The 19560-nt window shown below is 43.7% G+C and overlaps 2 protein-coding genes across 5 annotated transcripts in view; both read left to right on the top strand.

Moving 5' to 3' along the window:
- LOC116820672 (granulocyte-macrophage colony-stimulating factor receptor subunit alpha-like) overlaps positions 1 to 19560 on the top strand; it is a 124064-nt gene that overhangs the window by 64447 nt on the left and 40057 nt on the right. The gene's annotated exons all lie outside the window — the stretch shown is intronic.
- The window catches only part of LOC116829729 (granulocyte-macrophage colony-stimulating factor receptor subunit alpha-like), a 39835-nt gene continuing 31939 nt past the window's right edge, over positions 11665 to 19560 (top strand). The window contains exons 1-2 of one of the 4 annotated variants that reach the window (XM_032788705.2): positions 11665 to 11791; positions 12526 to 12738. In XM_032788705.2, coding sequence (XP_032644596.2) covers positions 12622 to 12738 — 117 coding nt within the window. In that variant the 5' untranslated portion in view covers positions 11665 to 11791; positions 12526 to 12621. Of the gene's footprint in view, positions 11792 to 12525; positions 12739 to 18567; positions 18701 to 19560 lie in introns of those variants that run through there. The other 3 variants (XM_075060757.1, XM_075060759.1, XM_075060763.1) reach the window with 3 other exon arrangements.

Here is a 19560-nt window from a genome sequence, read left to right as displayed (position 1 = left end):
AGGGTAGTATTCTTCTAGGTCTGCACATAATCCAAGCTGCTCTCACTCTTGATGCTAAAGTGACATGCCATTCACAGTAGATTGGTTTAGAAGATCTGCACAATCATCCCTTTTTTGCTGCATATTTTGCTCAGCTGTGAAATAGTTAACATTTCCCTTTCAGTCAACATGATTGGGCTTTAGAGTTACGCTCCTTTGAAACAACTAAAAGTTGTTCATCAGGAAGACATTGCCTCACCTGTTTCTGGTTCACATTCTGAAGGTCATCTTCATAAATATAAGGACTAGAGAGAAAATAAGGGGTGAGATTCTGTGCTGTGCCACTAAGAGTATGTCTACACAGAAGAGACAGGAACAGATACCAAATGCCAGAGCCCAAGCTTGAGCCAGAGTTGGAGTCAGAAGTCAGAGCTGGGATTGTAGCCAATAGTCAGGAGTGAGGTGAAAGGGTAGGAACTAGAGAGAGACAAGGAACAGACACAGAGCAGGAGCAAGGTAGGAGTGAGGAGCAGGAGTAGGATTGGATACACACTTCAGGAAGTGGCATGAACAGAGTCCAATACAGCAGCAGCAAGATGTCTGTACAGTTGCTTAGACAGCTCACCAGCCTCACTTCCTGGCTTAGGCAGCAGGTGGCCACAGGCCTTGAGTGTGCCAGTAGCACAGCCTGGGGGGGCTGACCTTCCAGGTTTAGAGAGCTAATGCTTTGCCTACCTTCTTGAGTGGCAATGGCAGAGGTCCAGGGTTCCCATAGTCCTGGGTTCTAGACCTACACCCTCAGACACTGAAGTGCTGGAATTATGCCCCCCAGTAGTTGCCCCCTGGCACAATCTAGAACTCACATTCCAGCTGACACCTTTAAACTACAGAATAGTGAAATCCTGGGTTGTTCTGGGACCCCAAGTGTAATTTCAACAGCCCCCAAAGCACATGTGAGTTACAGCAGCCTCCCTAGCCTAGAATATCCACAGTGCTGCACATTGCAGCCCCACCCTGGTCACGTACTGCTCCTGAAACAAGCACAACCCTGCTCTAGGACTTTCAGAGGAGAGCCTTATAGCTGCCATCTGCAGTGCCTGTCCCAGGGGCATCTTCCCACAGCCAGACCTGTGGCATTTAGGGTACTTTTACATCACACTAGCCCTTTCACCCACTATAAAAACTACAGAGGGGGTGGAGCTCACCCATAGTTTCTGGGTGGAACCCAAAATACAGCCAACAGGTGTAATGCGGTGGAAGACGGCAGGAAGATGTTTGTGAAACTAGAAATGAAAACAGTATTGAAAATGGCGTCTTTGAATTGGCAGAGTGGACAGAGCAGAGGGGAATGTGAAAGAAGACCAGGTCAGAGATGATAATGATAATATTGTTGCCCCTTGGCCCAAACAGCTAGCCGATATGTGGAGCCTAGCTAGGCTGTTTATGTTAGACATTTAAATCAGATATACTACTTAGGTATTTCTTTGATGCAATCTTGCTTATTTACAAAGAATGTACACAAAGTTCTGTTTCCCTGAACACAGTAGGAACAAACAACAAGAGGCAAGTTTCCTTATTCAGAAATTCAACCCTACTTTCCAGCCAGTCCTGTGCCCAAAAGACTCTCTCCCACTCGGCTTTCTCTCAAGGCCACCCTCACAGTCACCAGTGCTCCTCTGATGGTCTGTTTACTTTCTGGTTTCTTTCACACACAGACAGATAGCTGCAACCAAATCAATGCCCCAGTCCCTGCATTTGCAATCAGTTCTTCTAGGGACACATGGTCCAGCTTTTATTCAGGATTTACCTTGCTGCTCCATTTTGTGAGAGGGAGCTTCTATTGTTTCAGCTCTTTTACTCCGTAAGGGAGCTTCATTGCTCTTTCCGTTTACCCTGAATGAAAGGTGGATAGCACACCCATCAGCTTCAGTGAGGTCTTTAATTGCCCATGGATCAAACACATCCTGGCAGACACCAAGACCAGGATAAAAATATTTAGCTTTCGTACAGCACTTTCATCAATAACCTCAGACCTATACAAAGGAAAGCGTGTGTTGTCACCCCCATTTTAACAAGAAAAACAGAAGAAGAGCAATAGTGGGGGGGGACTGAGTTATACGGGGCCTTAAAAGAAAAATATTTGGACTTTGATGCACAGCATGATGAGGAACAGGAAAGTAACTCCAAGAGAAGTGACATGGTCAAAGCAACAAACTAGAAAAATGATTCTGGCCGCTGTATTTTCATGTGGAGGAGGGCTATGGATAGATCTATCTCTAATATCGATAGCTTCCCTTTTAACTAACTTACCTTCCCCCGTAGAAGTCCCCAGAAACGCTCCTGTATGTAGGGATGTCATTTACTCAGACTCCTCCCATGGTCACCCCAAAGTTTTGAGGGGATGGTGTCTACGTCACTTCCATCTTAAGGGGAAACAGAACCACAGGACGCCCCTGAGCAGCATAAGTTACTCCACCCCCAGCATCCGTGTAGACAGTTCTGCGTCCACAGGAGAGCTTCTCCCACTGACATAGCTTCCATGTCTCATGAAGGTGGAGTAGTGAAGTCAACGGGAGATCTCTCACCTGCCAGCTTAGAGTGTCTTCACCAGACACACTACAGCGGCACAGCTGCATCAGTGCAACTGTGTTACTGTAGCGCTTCTAGTGTAGACTAGCCCGTAGAAATTCATGAACCAACAGCTGATGTAAACTTGTAATATTAGCCTGGAAACAAGCTATCAAAATCATAACAGCAGCATTTTACACCTACTCTGCCTTCACTTTGCATAAGTGTAAATGATTACACCAGGTTCAAGGCTGCGGAGAATAAGGCTTATCGTCACTTTTTTCAGGGAAAGGCATTTTTGTGTGTGTTACAGTGTTAGAGATACAACCTTAGTTTGGCAACTAGGGAGTGTTGAGCTCTTTTGCTTCAGCAGTCATTGTAGCACTAAGCAATAGCTTTTTTAATAAAGAAGGAAGACATGAAAAATAGGAAGTGAAATTGTAAAATCAAAAGAATTGAGGTTTTCATGGTTCGCTATGAATTTTTGGAAATGGTCTAGTTGCATAAATAATTCTGTGAAATGTCACAGCACTGTCTTGGCAAGGGGTTGAGTGCTCAGCCTTAACTTCTGGAACTGCCTGACTTGAGAATTCTTGATTTCTCATCCTGGCTACTGAATTAATGCTATGGGTTTGTTTGTTTTTGTTTTTGTTTTTTTTCTTTGAGTTATACCCTAACTAGAACAAACTAAAGGCACAGCCTTGAGCTGGAGAAGGGTCTGAACCAAAGGCCAGGACCTGAAATGCCCTCCCAGACCTAACACTTGGAGGAATCGAGTGGCCAGTCCTATCTCTATAATGGGCCAAACCAAAATGTTGCCTGTAAATATCCCTGGAATTGTGGGTTAGGCTGTTGACAATTTGGATCTGAATTTTGCAGCTCTGGCCCATCTCTGTTTATGTGTAACCCACAAGAGGGTGATCATCCGAAAAGTTGCATTAGTAGAGCACCTAGAGTTGTAAAAAGCATGGTGCTTTGTTGTTGTTGTTTTTTTAATTTCATGTGACCATTTTTGCTATTTAATTTGAAGCAATTTTGTATTCCTAGAATGTCAGTTTTCTACACCATTTTGTGAAATTGTGAGCAAATTTAGGGAACGCATTCTTCTTCCTTTTTTTAAATAAAACCCACATAACTCAATTCATTTCATAATATTTGAGCTACATTTATAGGCATATTTCTCAATCAGGTATTTTGATTCCTGCTCTTCTGTAAGGTAATGATCACTCAGGCCCAAATCCTCAAAGATATTTAGGCCACTAAGTCCTGATCTGGGCCTAAGACCATATCTACACTACAAAATTATGTCAACCCAACTTACGTTGGCATACAGCCACAGCAATTATTAAATCACTTGTGAAAGTGCACACTTGTCTCCTTGTGTAAGTGGTGCATGTCCTCACCAGGAACATTTGTATCGATTATGTTGTCAGTGTGGGGCATTGTGGGATGGCTCCTGACAGCCAGTAACAGCTGACACAAGCAACGTAGTGTCTACACTGACACTGCATCAATCTGATTATGTCGACCGTGACTCTATGCTGCTGAGGGAGGTGGTGTTACTAACTTGCCATAGAGAGGCAGCTATGTCGGTTGGGCCCAAATTAAGTGAAGACACTTCCATAGCTAGGTCAATGCAAGGCAGTTTATGTCGACCTAAATCCGTAGTGTAGAGCAGGCCTAAGTTATGTCTTTCTTTTTCATAAAGCAGCTTAGGCCCTCATTTGCACACAATCAGTTGCTCTGACATGTAGTGGGGGTGGATCCACAGTTTCCTTTTTCTGGGTCTTTTTTCTGGGTTTAAATGAGTCATTTTAGCAACTTCCTATTTTGTTTGACATGAAAAGTATGGTGAAACAGATATGTGGGTTCACAAAGAAAAAAAGATACTGATTGTTCCTCAATTAATATACATTTTTACTTCGGAAGAACAACATACCTGTGCTAGTACATAGCAATCCCTTACCACAGAGGCAGACAAACTAGGCATTGTGCCAACACATAGGAAGACCTGGTCCCTGCTCTAAAGAACTTACAATTCTGTGTCAACAAACACATACAAAATGATACTTCTTGCTAACAATGATAGTAGTTCAATTCATCAAAAAGAGGTTCTCCAAGTGTCAAGTGAATACGTAATAAAACATGTCATCAGTAATTCTCAGGACTTCAGATTTAACAGTCTGAACAAACAAATTAAATTATGGAAGAAAAGAAGTCATCCAGCCACAGGTTTGTTTGTTTGTTTGTTTGTTTTGTGGTGTTAGAAAAGTATCTATTTTTTATCCATGTCACAATCCTTACAATGGTGGTTAAGCAATAACTTTCTCTTCTATATAGGTTTTGACACTGCGCTCACCACCATAGTATCTGAGCATCTTCCAGTAGCACATTGACCAACATCTCTAAAATCTGTCATGCTTTGTTTGGTCTCTCATCCTCTCCCCATGGGGAGAAGCATATGGGGTGAAGTGTCTCGATTTAGGTCTATTGCGGGTGTTTTTGTTTTAAATCCACATGTTGTTATTTATTTATGTTAGAGAAGGCAAGGTCAAAGAAATGCACCTTCCACTTGGGATGGAAGATGGTGAGATTGGTAATTATCCTTATTTCTTAGGGGAGTTTATTCCAAAGCCTTGGACTGATCCACAAAAAATTTCTGTGTCCTACACAGACGAGCTTTGCCTTGTGCAGGGCCGCCCAGAGGATTCAAGGGGCCTGGGGCAAAGCAATTTCAGGGTCCCCTTCCATAAAAAAAATTGCAATACTATACAATGCTATATTCTCATGGGGGCCCCTGCGGGGCCTGGTGCGAATTGCCCCACTTGCTCCACACCCAGGGCGGCCCTGGGAAAAATAAACCTTCTGCATCTCGGCACAAACTCAGTTTTGAGAAAAATTCTTTACAAGTTATCACTGGTTCTCAGCATCAGCTAGCGCGAAAAGGCACTAAAGCTCATTTAAAGGGTTGGACAAATAGTTTCCATCAAAACTTTTTCTGGATCGAAAACTAGGGGTTTTTAAAAAGCAGAAAAACATCATGGACAATGTCTGCTTTCCTTCAAAATTTTTTGTGGTTTTTTTAATTGAAAAGCTGAAATTAGTCTGTCAAAACCTGTTATAGTTTGCGGTTTCAGAAGTGTGTGGCCAAATATTTGCTGCTTGCTGTATTTAAAGAAACAATAAAAAAATTCTGCTTAAAAAAAAAATCCAAAACTTTTGAACCACCTCAGTTGTGACCAAACGCCTGAGCCCATCCAGTCAGAGATTTTTCCTGGTTTCTGATACTCTGCTGGCTTCCTTGACTCTTATCTGTCTCCATAACTTTGGGTTCATTTAGCTTAGAACATAAGAATAGCCATACTGGGTCAAACCAAAGGTCAACCCAGCCCAGTATCCTGTCTACGACAATGGCCAATGCCAAGCGCCCCAGAGGGAGTAAACCTAACAGGTAATGATCAAATGATCTCTCTCCTGCCATCCATCTCCACCCTCTGACAAACAGAGGCTAGGGACACCATTCCTTACCCATCATGGCTAATAGCCATTAATGGACTTAACTTCCATGCATTTGTCTGTTTCTTAAGAGACTGGCTCCATGGGGTCCCTCACAAACTGGAGACGGTTACTGTGGGTTTGTTTTTAGTATAGCTTATGTACATACTCCACAAACTGAGCATTTGAGCTTGTTCCAGAATCTGGGATGAGCCTATGTTGTGAAAACTGAAATGCTCAAAATAACACATGCATGTGAATGGAGACTGGGTGCTAAAATTAAATTAACCCAGGGGTTCTCAAACTGGGGGTCAGGACAACTCAGGAGGTCACAAGGTTATTACTGGGGGTGGCAGACTGTCAGTCTCCACCTCAAACCCCACTTTGTCTCCATCATTTATAATAGTGTTAAATATATAAAAAAGTGTTTTTAATTAATAAGGAGGGGTTGCACTCAGAGGTTTGCTATGTGAAAGGGGTCACCAGTATAAAAGTTTGAGAACCACTGAATTAAGCCCTCTCAAGGCTCAGTGAATGCAGGGGCAGGGGGATCTCCCTTGGTAGGGTTGGGAAAGATATTGCTCTTCTCATGTGATCCCTTCCCCAGTGGCTAATTTTAAATGAAGCTATCGTCCTCTGACATGAATCTACCTATGGCACTGAAATTAAATATAGACTATAATTTGGCATTTGAGAAGTGAAAGGGATGGTAGCCCTAATGGAAAAGCTAACAGCTTAGCTCTTCTGCAAGCCTCAAACTGCAGAATGAGCTTTAGGGTAGGGAAGGCCATGCCTCCCAAACAGCCTAGCCCTGACCCCTATCTAACCCCCTCCTACTTCCTGCCCCCCAACTGCCCATCCCCCTCAGAATCCCCAACTCATCCTGCTCCTTGTCCCCTTACCGTCCCCCAGAGACTCCTCACTCCCAGCCACCACCCTGGGACCCCATCTCTCCTCCCTGTCCCCTGATGGCCCCGACCCCTATCCGCCCCCACCCCGCCGCTGAGTCTTGACTGACCCCTGGAATGCCCAAGATCCAACCGCCCCCCAGCCTCTGCCCTCTCCCTGTGCCCCGACAGTCCCTGGGACTTCCTGCCCCTTAGCCACCCCCCGGCTCCCCCGTCACCCTAACCCTCAGCCCATTCCGCAGCGTCCCCCGTCAGCGGCAGCGTGTCTGCGCCGGGGACTTTAAGCTCCGCCCCGTTCGGACAGCGTAGTCAGGGGGCGGGGCTGCGAGTCCCAGGCTGAGCTCAGCTCCCTCCGCTCGACCTGGAGCTCCCAGCCCCGCCCCCTCACCACGTGGCTCTGAGCGGGGCGGGGCTCAGGGGCCAAGTCAGAGCCACACTGTGGTGGTATCCAGGGTCTCTGCTGGATGGGCTGAGTCTCCAGCAGAGGGGCGGAGACGGGGTCGGGCCGGGGCTGGGCGGGAGCCTCACCCGTTCTCTTGGGGGGCCCTGTGGAGCCCGGGGCAAATTGTCACCCTCCCCTCCCCCCCCCCCGGGCGGCCCTGACCTTGTGGTAGAAAGTCCCACTGGAATAGAGGTGCACAGTTGTCAGCCACAGTCTTCATCCTGGAGCTTTAGATGACCTTTTAGATACCGTGGCCCCAGATCATGGAGTGCCTTAATGATAAGGCTCAAGACCTTCAACTTTATTCAAAATTCTATGGGAAGTCAGTGTAGAGACTGGAGGACAGGTTTGATGTGCTCGTGGTATCCTGTGTTGCTCAGAAGATGCACTGCGGCATTCTAGCTGAAGTTTCCTGAGCTCTGGTGGCTTCGTGCTCAGGTATATTGCATTTCTTTAATCTACATGAGAGGTGACAAAGGTATGAATAACTGAAGCCAGATCATTGTCCACCAGGGGAGTTTGCTAGCCCTTTGAAGATGGTAGAAAACATTACTTGCAGATGCTGTTTAGTGCCAGCAAGGAATCCAAGAGTACTAGACAACAGACTGAATTGATCAAAGAGATTGCATCATAGTTTCAAACTCTTCAAAATTCTTTCCTGTGCTCAGCAACATCACCTCTGTTTTGCTCAAATTCAGCTTCAGTCAGCTGTTCTTCACCTACGAGCTGATCTTGTCCAAGCGCTGAGCCATTGTAGGTGGTAGTGGTGTGGTCAGATATAGTGAAGGCTGAGTAGAGTTAGGGCAACCAGACAGCAAGTGTGAAGAATCAAGACGGGGGTGGAGGATAATAGGAGCTTATATAAGAAAAAGACCGAAAAATCGAGACTGTCCCTATAAAATCAGGATATCTGGTCACCCTAGATAGAGCTGTGTGTCATCTGCATAGTGCTGGGAGTTGAGTCCAACTACTGGCTGGATGTACATGTTGAAAATGACAAGGGGGATAATTGATCCTTGTGGAATTCTGGAAATGAGAGGGCCTGTTGATGTTGTATTGTTTCCTATCACTACTCATTGGGTGTATCCCCCCAGGAAGGACTCAAACCATTTTAGTGCATTACCTGGGCCCCTGCCATTTGGCTGAGGTGGGACAGCAGTATCTCAGTCAACAGTGCTGAATGCTACAGAGAAGTTCAGGGCGATGACAATGGATGTCTGTCCTCTATCCACTGACAACAGAAGATCATACATCAATGCCACTAAAGTGATTTCAGTTCCATATTGTTCCCTGAATCCAGATTGTACCAGGTCTAAAATGTTAATTTCAATTAGATGAGTTTGTAGCTGGCCTTTGGCTAGCGTCTCCGTGAGCTTCTCCGGAACAGGAGGTTTGATACTGGGCAGTATTTGGCTAGAGCTGATGCATCCAGGATGGGTTTTTTCAGTGTTGGTTAAACTATTTGCATGTTTGAAGAAGAAAGGGAAGATTCCTCTGTAAATGATACATTATCTATTTCCATCAGGAGTAGCACTAGTTTTTCATGACTGTCTTTCACATGCCAGGAAGGGCATGGGTCAAGTTCACAAGTTTTGGGTCAAGACTCCTCTAGGGTGTCCAGAACTTCTTGATGAGTGAATGTACTGAATTCTGGGAAGGCAGGTGGGCTGTGGATGGCAGGTATAGGCAGAGTGGATCCATGCTGTTTGAGAAGGCTTCCTGAATGTGTATAATCTTTTCAGCAAAGTGGGATAATATTTCTTCATAGCACTTGTGCTCAGTTTTGATGCAGGTTGTAGGTACGCAGGATTGATGAAGCGGTTTACCACCCTGGGTTTCATCCTGTTTGATTCAGTCTTTTTTCACCCTACCATCAACACTCAAGTTTCCACCCCTCTCTTCATATGGTGCAGAGGGTCAGGAAACCTGGGAGATCTGTGTGGCAATGGAGAGGAAGGGACCAGTGTGTCAGTGGCCAAGGTCAGTGAAGAATGGTAATGACTCACCAGATCTACTCCTTGTCCTGTGAATGGAGTACTGCTGTCTTCTAACAGGCTTTGGAATTTGTCAGAGTCCATGAGCCTTTGAAGTTGAATCAGGATCATTTGTCTTTCTTGTTCCTGGGGAGCTGGACAGTCTCTGACAACTGCCTTAATGAGGTAGTCATCTATTAAAGACAGTGGCTGGATTGTGATGTCTATGATCTTGACATTTAGGGTGAATATCAGGTCCAAAACGTGACTGGCTGTGTGAGTTGGACCAGGGGTGACCTATGAAGGTCCTAGGGAAGCAAGTGACAAGATCAGTTTTGGGGGATTTTGCATCTCTGGCCTTGTTGATATGCATGTTGATATCTCCCAGGAAGACAAGTCTGCGTATTTCACGACCATAGCCAACAAGGTATCAGTGAGCTCCTTTATGAATCATTTAGTCTGTGATGGTCTGTAAATGAATATAAAATCAAATTGCTTTGGTTCTGGCTTCTACTGTCAGATGAATGAATTCAAATGAAGTTACCTTGCCTGAACCACCTCTCTTGCATTTAATGTGTGCAGACAAGATGAATAAAGTGCCATCTGCCTTCTCCTCTCTGGGTCTGTGATGTTCCGAGTATCCTGGAGGAACACAGTGGGCTAGCACAGGGCTTGCGGTGTCATCCAGCCAGGTCTTGGTGATCCAGGTATATTGGGTGTTTAATTGCCAATGAAATCATGTATTCTTTATTATTAGTAGCAGATCCTACATTGTTCAGTCTCAGCTTTAGTTTGTGTTGCTTTGTGCTACCCACTTCTGACTTGTGCAGTGTATAGGAATCGGACGTCTGGAAACTGGTTTCTGATGTCTGCTTTTCTTTTTCTTTAGACAGTGACAGGTGACAGTGACACTTTGAACTGTGACAGGTGATGAAGTGGATGGCGCCATGGGGTGATCCGAGTGGAGGAAAAGTTGCCAGCTGCCATGGGAAAGGCAGGTCTATTGGATGCCTTTTGGGAGCTATAACCTGGTAAATCCTGGAAACAGGGAAAGTTGAGGCAGTGTGCTCCTGGGGTAGAGTTACTGTGCTGGAAGCATGGTGGCATAACAGCAATGGAAATAGTAATAATAGTGATTATTGGTAACTTTCCTCTACATCTGAACTCTGAGATTCTGGAAGAGAGTCTCATTCCTTTGTATTTGAAACCAAGATCTCTTGTGGCTTTCTGCTGCAGTGTCATGTGAAAGCTGGTCTACACCCAAACTTGTACTGAAATAACTGTCACTTTTAATTCACACCATTTGTTATTTCAGTGAGAGTCAGACTAAAAGTGCTCCAGACTGAGAAGCAAAGTCAAAATAGGACGCTTTGATTCCAAACTTTCACACAGACAAGCTGTGAACTAAACCTGATTTAGTTCTTTAGGTGCAGATTGGTGTGTAGATAAGCCTCCAGGATATACTTGTAGCTCCAGTAGCTAAGCTGGTTTCAGAGTAGCAGCCGTGTTAGTCTGTATCCACAAAAAGAATAGGAGTACCTGTGGCACCTTAGAGACTAACATATGTATTTGAGCATAAGCTTATGAATAAATAAATGTGTTAGTCTCTAAGGTGCCACAAGTATTCCTGTTCTTTTTCTTGTTAGGCTGTAACTCAAGTGGTAATAGCTTGTACTGTGGTGCTGAAAAATTAGGGTTTAGCCCTCATGATGACTTAGGAGGGGATGCTCAGTACATAATATAATTTGATATTCTCTTATTTCCTATTAAAACAAAAAAGACCTAGAAAGTTACATTAAAATATATTTAAAATGTTATTTAGGTTGGCCAGTCAACTATTTGAACACTAGGAGATGCAAGATTTATGGTTGCCTCTGCAATCTGTTTCTGCTCCCTTGTGTATATGCAATATAATACATAATATAATTACATGATCACATGCTACTTTTTTCCACAGAACCTCTGCCTTATTCAGGGCACAGAACTGACACACGGAAGGTCAAGTGCTTGATTTGCAACCTAAATAATATTTTTAAGTGGGGACAGAGAAGAGGGGAGTTTTTCTATGTATATATAAGATCAGATTCTGATTTCAGTTAGGCTGGTGTAAAGCCAGAGTAAATCTGTTCTGGATTTACTCCGGATTTAGTCCACTATAAGTGAGATCAGAATCTGATTCATACAGTCTGTAAAGAACTCAGGATGAGGTGATGTGAGAAGGAGAAGAAAAGAGGAGGAGAAAGAATCTTACTTCTGAAGCTACCATGATGAAGTTGCTCAGTGAATAATATCCGGCCACTGTTGTGGCTGAAAGTGAGGAATTGAGACCCTGAAGAAGAGGAAGCATCTGCTTAAATTTGTATAGAGGGAAAAGTTGATTTTGAGAATCCAACTGTAGGGGATCCAAGCAGCCAAAAGCACTGCAGGTTTGTGAAGATTGATGTGTTTGTATTTTCTCCTACCATTAGATATAATATGCAATGTAGATATGTGAGTTACCTGTAAATATATGTTTTCTTTTACTGCAGTCATAGCCTCCAGGAAATTAAAGACTAAAAACCATATACAAACAAAATTAAGATTGAGGAGACTTAGAAGTGACAAAAGCAGAGAAATGGTATACATTGTAAGCTCTTTGGGGCAGTGATGCTATTATTATTATATGTGTGTACAGCACCTGGCATAATAGGGCCTTGACTCCTGATTGAGGCCTCTACCTGCTATAATAATAAAATAATAATAATAATTAATAACAAATAGGCTGTCCTCAAGTCATTAAATTTGCCTTGTATTTTTGATTTAATATGGTAATAGTCATAAATACTGTTTGTTTCATAGTACAGTGTAGAGAAAGATGTGTGTTAAACAGATATACTGAGGTGCCTTGATCCCATTACACACAATTATACTGCTATGTTTGTATTGGTCCTGTCTGATAAGATACTTATTGGAACAGAAAGCTCTTTCAGTGAGAAGGACTTACAGGCAAACTATTTTTTGTGGAAGCAGGCTTATTTGTAGGACGTACATTTTCTATAAGTACGTTTACATCCAATGGTAGACCCAAAGGCACAAATGGACCGGATGAAATGGAAGAGGGTGTCTTATTAATTAAGTTGATGTTCATTTTGTGAGAAATTATTTATATTCTGCAAACAAGGAGATTAAAGAAGTTCCGGAAGCTGTGAAGGAAATGACTCAAAGAACTGTCTCAATATCACTCTTGCAACACTTCCCATGAATCCGATACTATGCAATGATAAAGTATTGTCGCAGCATTACAACCACTTCAGGCTCAAGCATTTCAATCATCTCTGAGTCTCAGACCCAAGACCCTAAGGTAAACAAGATACCAGCCTTTTGCAAGGAGGAGGTAAGCTAGTTTTTGTCTTTGTTCTTTGTTTGCTTGTTTGAGGTTTTTTATTGTTGTTTTTGTTTCTCAAGGCTCCTATGACATAACACAAACATTTGCAATGGAAAAAAACCTATATTAGATTAAGTTCATCTACCTCCAAATGCAGATTTTAGGATGGTTTTAGCCGAAATTGTGATGACATTATTATTTATGATTTATGATCTGAAGTTAAGGACAAATGTGAGTAAAGGGAGTGATCAGATTCCCAGCACTGCCTGCCAGGTCCAGGAAAAACATTAGCAATATTTTCCCTTGTGTGTTGGACTGCCTTATTTGCTCTGACATCTATTTTGTGTATCCAGGAGATATATTGTTGTTTCTTTCTTCTTTTAAAAAATAATCTAACTGAAAGCGTTTGTATGTTGTCTCCTGTACATGAGTTTGTGTTTTGATAAGTTGCAGATCGCTCCATAGAGTGAATCAGTTCTAGGAATAGCATGAATTGAATGTATATTTCAATGACTGATATGTATCCTGGCTTTTAATTTTATTTCAATCCTTTAATAGTAAATGTTGCACATATATGGTGCTCTTAGGATCTTAAAGCAATTTATAAGCTTCCATTTATCCTCACAACACCTCTGTAAGGTAAGTATTATTATCCTTATTTTATAAATGGCATTTCTGTTTGAGATAGAGAAGTCTGAATGCCATTGTACAAGGCACTGCTAAGCCCTCATTTGGAATTCTGTGTACAGTTCTGGTTACCTATGTTCAGGAAAGAGGAATTCAGCTGGAACAGGTACAGATCAGGGGAATGGTGAATTTTAGAAGGAGAGACTCTGGTTGGCTTGTTTAGCCTATCAAAGCAAAGTCTGAGAAGGGATATGATTGCTTTCTGTAAATACTAGCCATCAGTAAATTCGGGCTGGAAATTAGAAACATTGTAACTGGGGCTGTTGATTAATCACAGTTAATTCACGCGATTAACACAAAAAAATTAACCCCACCCTGCTCACTCCACCCCTCCTTCTCTCCATCACTGTCTCCCCCTACACACACTCACTTTGACCAGACTCAGGTAGGGGTTTTGGGAGTGGGTGCGGGCTCTGGGCTGGGGCCAAGGGGTTCACAGTGTGGGAGGGGGCTCTGGTCTGAGTCTGGGGCAGAGTGCTGGGATGGAGGAGAGGGTCTGGGGTGCTGGCTCTGGAAGGGGGCTCAGGGCTGGGGCTTGGGGTACAGGAGGGGGTTTGGGGTGCAGGAGGGGATATGGGGTGTTGACTCCAGGATGGGACTCAGGGCTGTGGCTTGGGGGGCGGCCTCCTGCCGGGCAACACTTACCTCCGGTGGCTCCCAGTTGGTGGAATAGTGTGGCCCCATGTCATTCCTGGAAGGGGCCAATGTGTCCCCTAGAGCCCGGGGAAGAAACGGGGGGGCACGTGGCTCCGTGTGCTGCCTCTCTGTGCAAGCGCCACCCCTGCAGCTCCCATTGGCCACAGCTCCCCATTCCCAGCTACTGGGAGCTGCAGACGCAGTGCTTGCAGGAGCAGTGCACGGAGGGAGACCCCTGACCCTGGGGCCCTGCTAGCAGATTCCAGGAGTGGCATGGGGCCAGGACGAGTGATTAATTGCATGATTAACCATGATTAATTTTTTTTTAATCATTTAACAGCACCTAATTATAACCATCAGAAGAAAGAGGTTCTGGAACAGCCTCCCAATAAACGTAGTAGGGGCAAGAAACTTGAATGATTTCAGAATGGAGTTTATTAATGTGATTATAGGCTGGGGCTGCCTGTGATAGCAGCAGACTGGACTTGATGATGCAGGAGGTCCCTTCCAGTTCTATGTTTTTATAGCCTTTAATATGCAAACAGGCATGAGTGACTTGCCCAAGGTTGCACAGTTGGTCAGTGGCAGTGTCATAAACAGATAAGAAAAGTTAATAGCACAGAAGTACTTTATATCTCTTTGACTATAAAGGGTTAACAAGTTCAGTAGGCCTGGCTGTCACCTGACCGGAGAACCAATCAGGGGACAGGATACTTTCAAATCTTGAGGGAGGGTAAGTTTCTGTGGGGCGGTTAGTTTTTGGTTGTTGTTCACTCTGGTGGGTCAGACGTGACAGACGTGAACCAGGTTTCTCGTCCATCTTCCTGATACAGGCTCTTATAGTTCAATAGTGAGTACTAGATAGATAAAGCAAAGTTGGCCTTATGTTTGTTTTCTGTATTTGCAATGTGCTTTGGCTGGAAGGAAGTTTAAGTTGGTGTATTTGGCGAAGGAGTTCAAATTTGTATTTTGCTGAAAGGATTTTATTTGTACTTTGATATACTTAGGCTGGAGGGTATTCAGGTCTATAGTGAAAGACCAATGTACCTATTCATATTTATTACCAAGATAATTTTACTGTTTTTTCTCTCTTTTTAATTAAAAGTTCTTTCTTGTTTAGAACCTGAATTGGTTTTTATATATCTGGTGTGAACCCCAGGGACGGGTCTGGTTCACCAGGGATTTGGTGGGAGAAGGAGGGAACGGGGAGAGAGAGTAATTTCTCTCGGTGTCAGGATTTACTGTCTCTCTCAGAAAGAGTCTGGAGGGGGAAAGAGAAGGAGGGAGAAAGGTGAATTGTCCTCTCTTGGTTTTGTGATTCGAGGAGTTTAGAATCACAGTGATCTTCCAGAGAGCCAGGGAGGGGAGCCTGGGAGAGGCACGGTGGGGGAAAGGGTTTATTTCTTGTGTTAAGATCCAGAGGGTTGGCGTCTTGGGGGGGTCCCCGGGCAAGGTTTTGGGGGACCAGAGTGTACCAGGCACTGGAATTCCTGGTTGGTGGCAGCGCTACAGGTTCTAAGCTGGTAATTAAGCTTAGAGGAATTCATGCTGGTACCCCATCTTTTGGACGCTAAGGTTCAGAGTGGGGAATTATACCATGACAGGCAGAACTAGGAACTAGAATCTAAAAGTAGGTCTTCCGTCCCTTTCTCTCTCCACAGATGGCGCTCTCTCATTAAAGACCTAATAAAAATGAATTTGTTGATATTTGCTCCTATATGAAAGCAAAGCTTATGGTAGTTACCCGTGATAGTGGCCACAGTAATGTTAGTCCTCATTACTTGAAAGTTGCATATAGGGCTATTGGAATCAGTTAATCACTATTTTATAACCTCACCAAAGGAGAACCAGAATGAATCTGTGGAAAATGGACACATCCATTCCAGCAGGATGGCACCTATTAAGAACTAACATTTCCAAGATCCTTTCCCATCTTAGCCTGGATCCTGAGGGGAAGCTGAGATAGATTTGGATTATTATTTCCATGTCACTGCATCCACCCCATCCCTTTCACTCTACCAATAATACTTGTCTCAATACCCTGTTTGGACACTTTTCCCACAAGCATCTCCACATGCTCCTCTATGCCTTTCCCTAAGCATGGAACACCTTTTCTTATCTGATCCTTTTCATACTGAAGTCCCTCCCGAAGACTCACTTCTATTGTAGTCCCGACAAGAAACTAACCAGCTGATTGTGGCAAGGTTGGGAGTTACCTGGGAAAAGTCGATATATTTTATACTAATTTTTAAAAAACCCAAACCTTGTTTTAACAAGAGTGCCCAATCAGAACATGGCTAATTACACCTCACCACACTGCTTGTGTGGCGTACATCCTTCCCCTACCTGTCATCTTTCTGTTTGGTCCTCTTTGATTTGCCTGCTTAAAAGTATAAGTTCTCCTTTTGCTTAGCACATCGTGGGTGCTACCGAAAACGTATAAATAATGATAGTAATAGGGCTTGTCTGCAGCTGGGCCGCTGTAGCACTTCAGTGAAGAGTCTACCTACACCAACAGGAAGGGCTCTCTCATTGGCATAGGTATTCACCTCCCCATAGCTAGGTTGATAGGAGAATTCTCCCATTGGCCTAGCACTGTCTACACTGGGGGTTAGGTCGGTTTGACGGCATCGCTGCTGGGTATGGATTTTTCACACCATTGAGTGAAGTTGTTCTACTGACCTAATTTCCTAATGTAGGCCAGGCCATAGTTAATCACAGAAGGTAACATATAAATGCAAGGTTACAAAGAAGGCAGTATGTCCATTAGGAATGCAGTGCAAGTCCATGGCTCTTCCATTTATTTGTGCATTTTATTTATTTTGATTTAAATTTTTCCAAGGCCTCTCCCCAGCTCTGGGTCACCTGGAGGTTGTTTAAAACAACAGTCCATCCAAAGAAGAATCACACAAGGAGCAAACCATAGTCCACACATCACAAAATGAAATTATATACAAAGGTGTATCCCACCCACAACCCCCATCCCATTCTAACCTTATACCCTCCCTGAAAGCCCCAGTAGACTGATGGCCTTTGCAGCAGATCCTAACAGTCAACAGCCTCAAGACTGAAGCTGGGTGAAATTTTTCAGTCAAAACTTTTATTTGATGAAAACTGCAGATTTGGTTGAAATGAAATGTTCAGCTTTGGGTCAAGTGAAATATTTCATGTAACCTGAAATTATTATTTATTTTTTGATTCCCCAAACATTCCAAAAAGATCATTTTGGCTTGACTCATGATTTTATTTTTTGAAATTGCCAGTGAACTGAAAACTTTCCTCAGCTCCACTCAGCCTATCAGCAGAACAAGGGAAGCAAGTGCCAGAGCCAAGAGGCTCTCACTGAAAATTCCCTCCAGCAGCTTGCTCTAGTTTACCCTGAGGGGGTTCCAACTAATCATGCCTCTGCTGACAATATTAACCGGGGAGGGAGGTGCTCTATTTCAGGCAGACTCTAGAAATGCCAGTGCTACACCAGTAATGGCCAGTTAGTTATAAAGGAGCCCTATTTACACTAGTATTGTACCAATGGCTGAGTCAAAGTGATGCAAGGCCTTGCTCCTCACCCTGAGCACACTGTAAAAGGGGTCATGAGACTTGTAAGGTTGCTAAGATGAAACTGGGACTTTTTGTGGCCCTGTATTCACCGCATAATACGTTATTAAAAAAAGAAGAGTGAACTTTTAAAGGCTCCAGGATTACCGCCAGTGAATTCCCAGCATGTCCTGATCCTAAGACTAGAGTTTAGTCTTTGTTCAGTGGTGGGACCAAGTCCATTCTGTAGTGCTTCCTGTGAACGTTTCCAACAGCAGCATCATAAAAACATGCAGATGAGCAAGAGAGGTTTGGTTAGGAAGAGCTGAGAAGAGAGACCAACAATATCTAAGATTCCTGAGCACATCATTGGAGAGAGAGAGAAAACATCTTTTGTGTTGAATTTTCACAACTTTCTGTTCAGCTCTAGCACTCTGTGTGACTTGTACTAAAGCTTCAGCATACTCTCATCCCAGCAGCTGTGCCTGTATTGTTGCCACACAATGTTGGCATAAGAATGATTCTGCAGTGTTTAAAAAGAGATGTTCTGGGCAATGGTCTGTCTGCACTGCAATAACAGTATATCTTGGCTGTCCCAACCTGGGTTTAACATGGCTTTGAAGAACAGTGGGTACGAAACTACTCTCCCTGAAATGTGAGGTGCCCTGTGGAAATGTTTAAGGTTCTAATCTAGCTTGAGGATATGGCTATGGTTCTGTCTGCACTACAAAATTGTAATGAGTTGTAACCAGTTGTCATGGATCTACAGGGACTGTGCTATGCCCTAGACTTGAAGTAGTCTCCTGGGAGTACCTCTTCAGTGCTTCATACCCCTAAGGAGTTTCACTTTTCCTCCAGGATAGGCCATACAGCCTGAACATCTCTGAGACTGGGCCTTCAGGCTCCACCCATCCCGTTTCTCACAGTGAGCTCTGAACAGAGAGTCTGACTAAGGCAGACATCTGTTTAGAGACATTTTACCCTCTTCAGGGATCAATGTCCTTCATTAACTATTTACAACAACACCAGGCATCCTTTCTAAAATGGGATGAGTTTTCAAAGTCAACTGGAAAACAGTGTTGGGAAGTCCTTAGGCTAGCAAAGAGAGACAAAGGTAAGACAGAGTTCATACTGGCTGAAGGCAGGGCTCCACCAACCCCGTTTGCCCTAGAATCCCCTCTCTCTCTCACTCTTTCTCCCCCCACCCCCCTTTGACTCTGAGTCCTGAATGGCTCCTGTCTAACAATCCCAAGCCCAATGAGGAGAGGCTTCCAGAGTATTCTCACGTTCATCACATTTCTCCTGAAATGGCTTTAAATTGTACTGTAGAAAGGTCTTAAGAAAAACAATTCACAGAATAAAAAACTCATATATCCGTTTCCTTGATTTTGCGATATTAATCTCCCCTGAGAGCAATTAAAATCTTATGTAAGAGAAGAACTTTTCTTATCATGACCAAAAATTCCAGTAATTAATGTTGTTTCTTTGTACTATAGTTGTTTTTCTAAAGAGAAAAAGGAGAAAATCTCCTTAACAGCAAAACAGGTACTGAAGGAAAGAAAAGTTTTCTCCTCCTCCAACAGTGATACTCAGACTTTAGTAATTCAGGAGCCAAATTAGTGAGTGTTCCGTAGATTTCAGCATCACCCAAAAGAGCCACAGTTGTGTGAATTCATTGTTTCATTTACTGTAGTGCAATATATTCATATTTAAACAGGATTAAATTCATAAATTAAACAGGATATTGAATGACAGGGGAAATATATATAAAATAAAAAAAAAAAATTCCCCTCTCACCCCTATGGGTGGTTTGTGTCTTCCTCAACCTCGGGTCCTCTACTAGAGGCCTGGGAGTTTGAGGGTCCTGCGCAGTATCTTAGCTGTTCCTAGCACTGCACTCTTCTGGACAGAGAGCTCTAATGTTGGTCCCGGGATCTGTTGGAGCCACTCACCCAGCTTAGGAGTCACAGCCCC

Source organism: Chelonoidis abingdonii, chromosome 1 (assembly GCF_003597395.2).
Source record: "Chelonoidis abingdonii isolate Lonesome George chromosome 1, CheloAbing_2.0, whole genome shotgun sequence".
In the NCBI taxonomy this organism is placed as follows: domain Eukaryota; kingdom Metazoa; phylum Chordata; order Testudines; family Testudinidae; genus Chelonoidis; species Chelonoidis abingdonii.
Note: the sequence above shows the minus strand (reverse complement) of the source record. Positions and strands in the feature narration are given on the sequence as shown.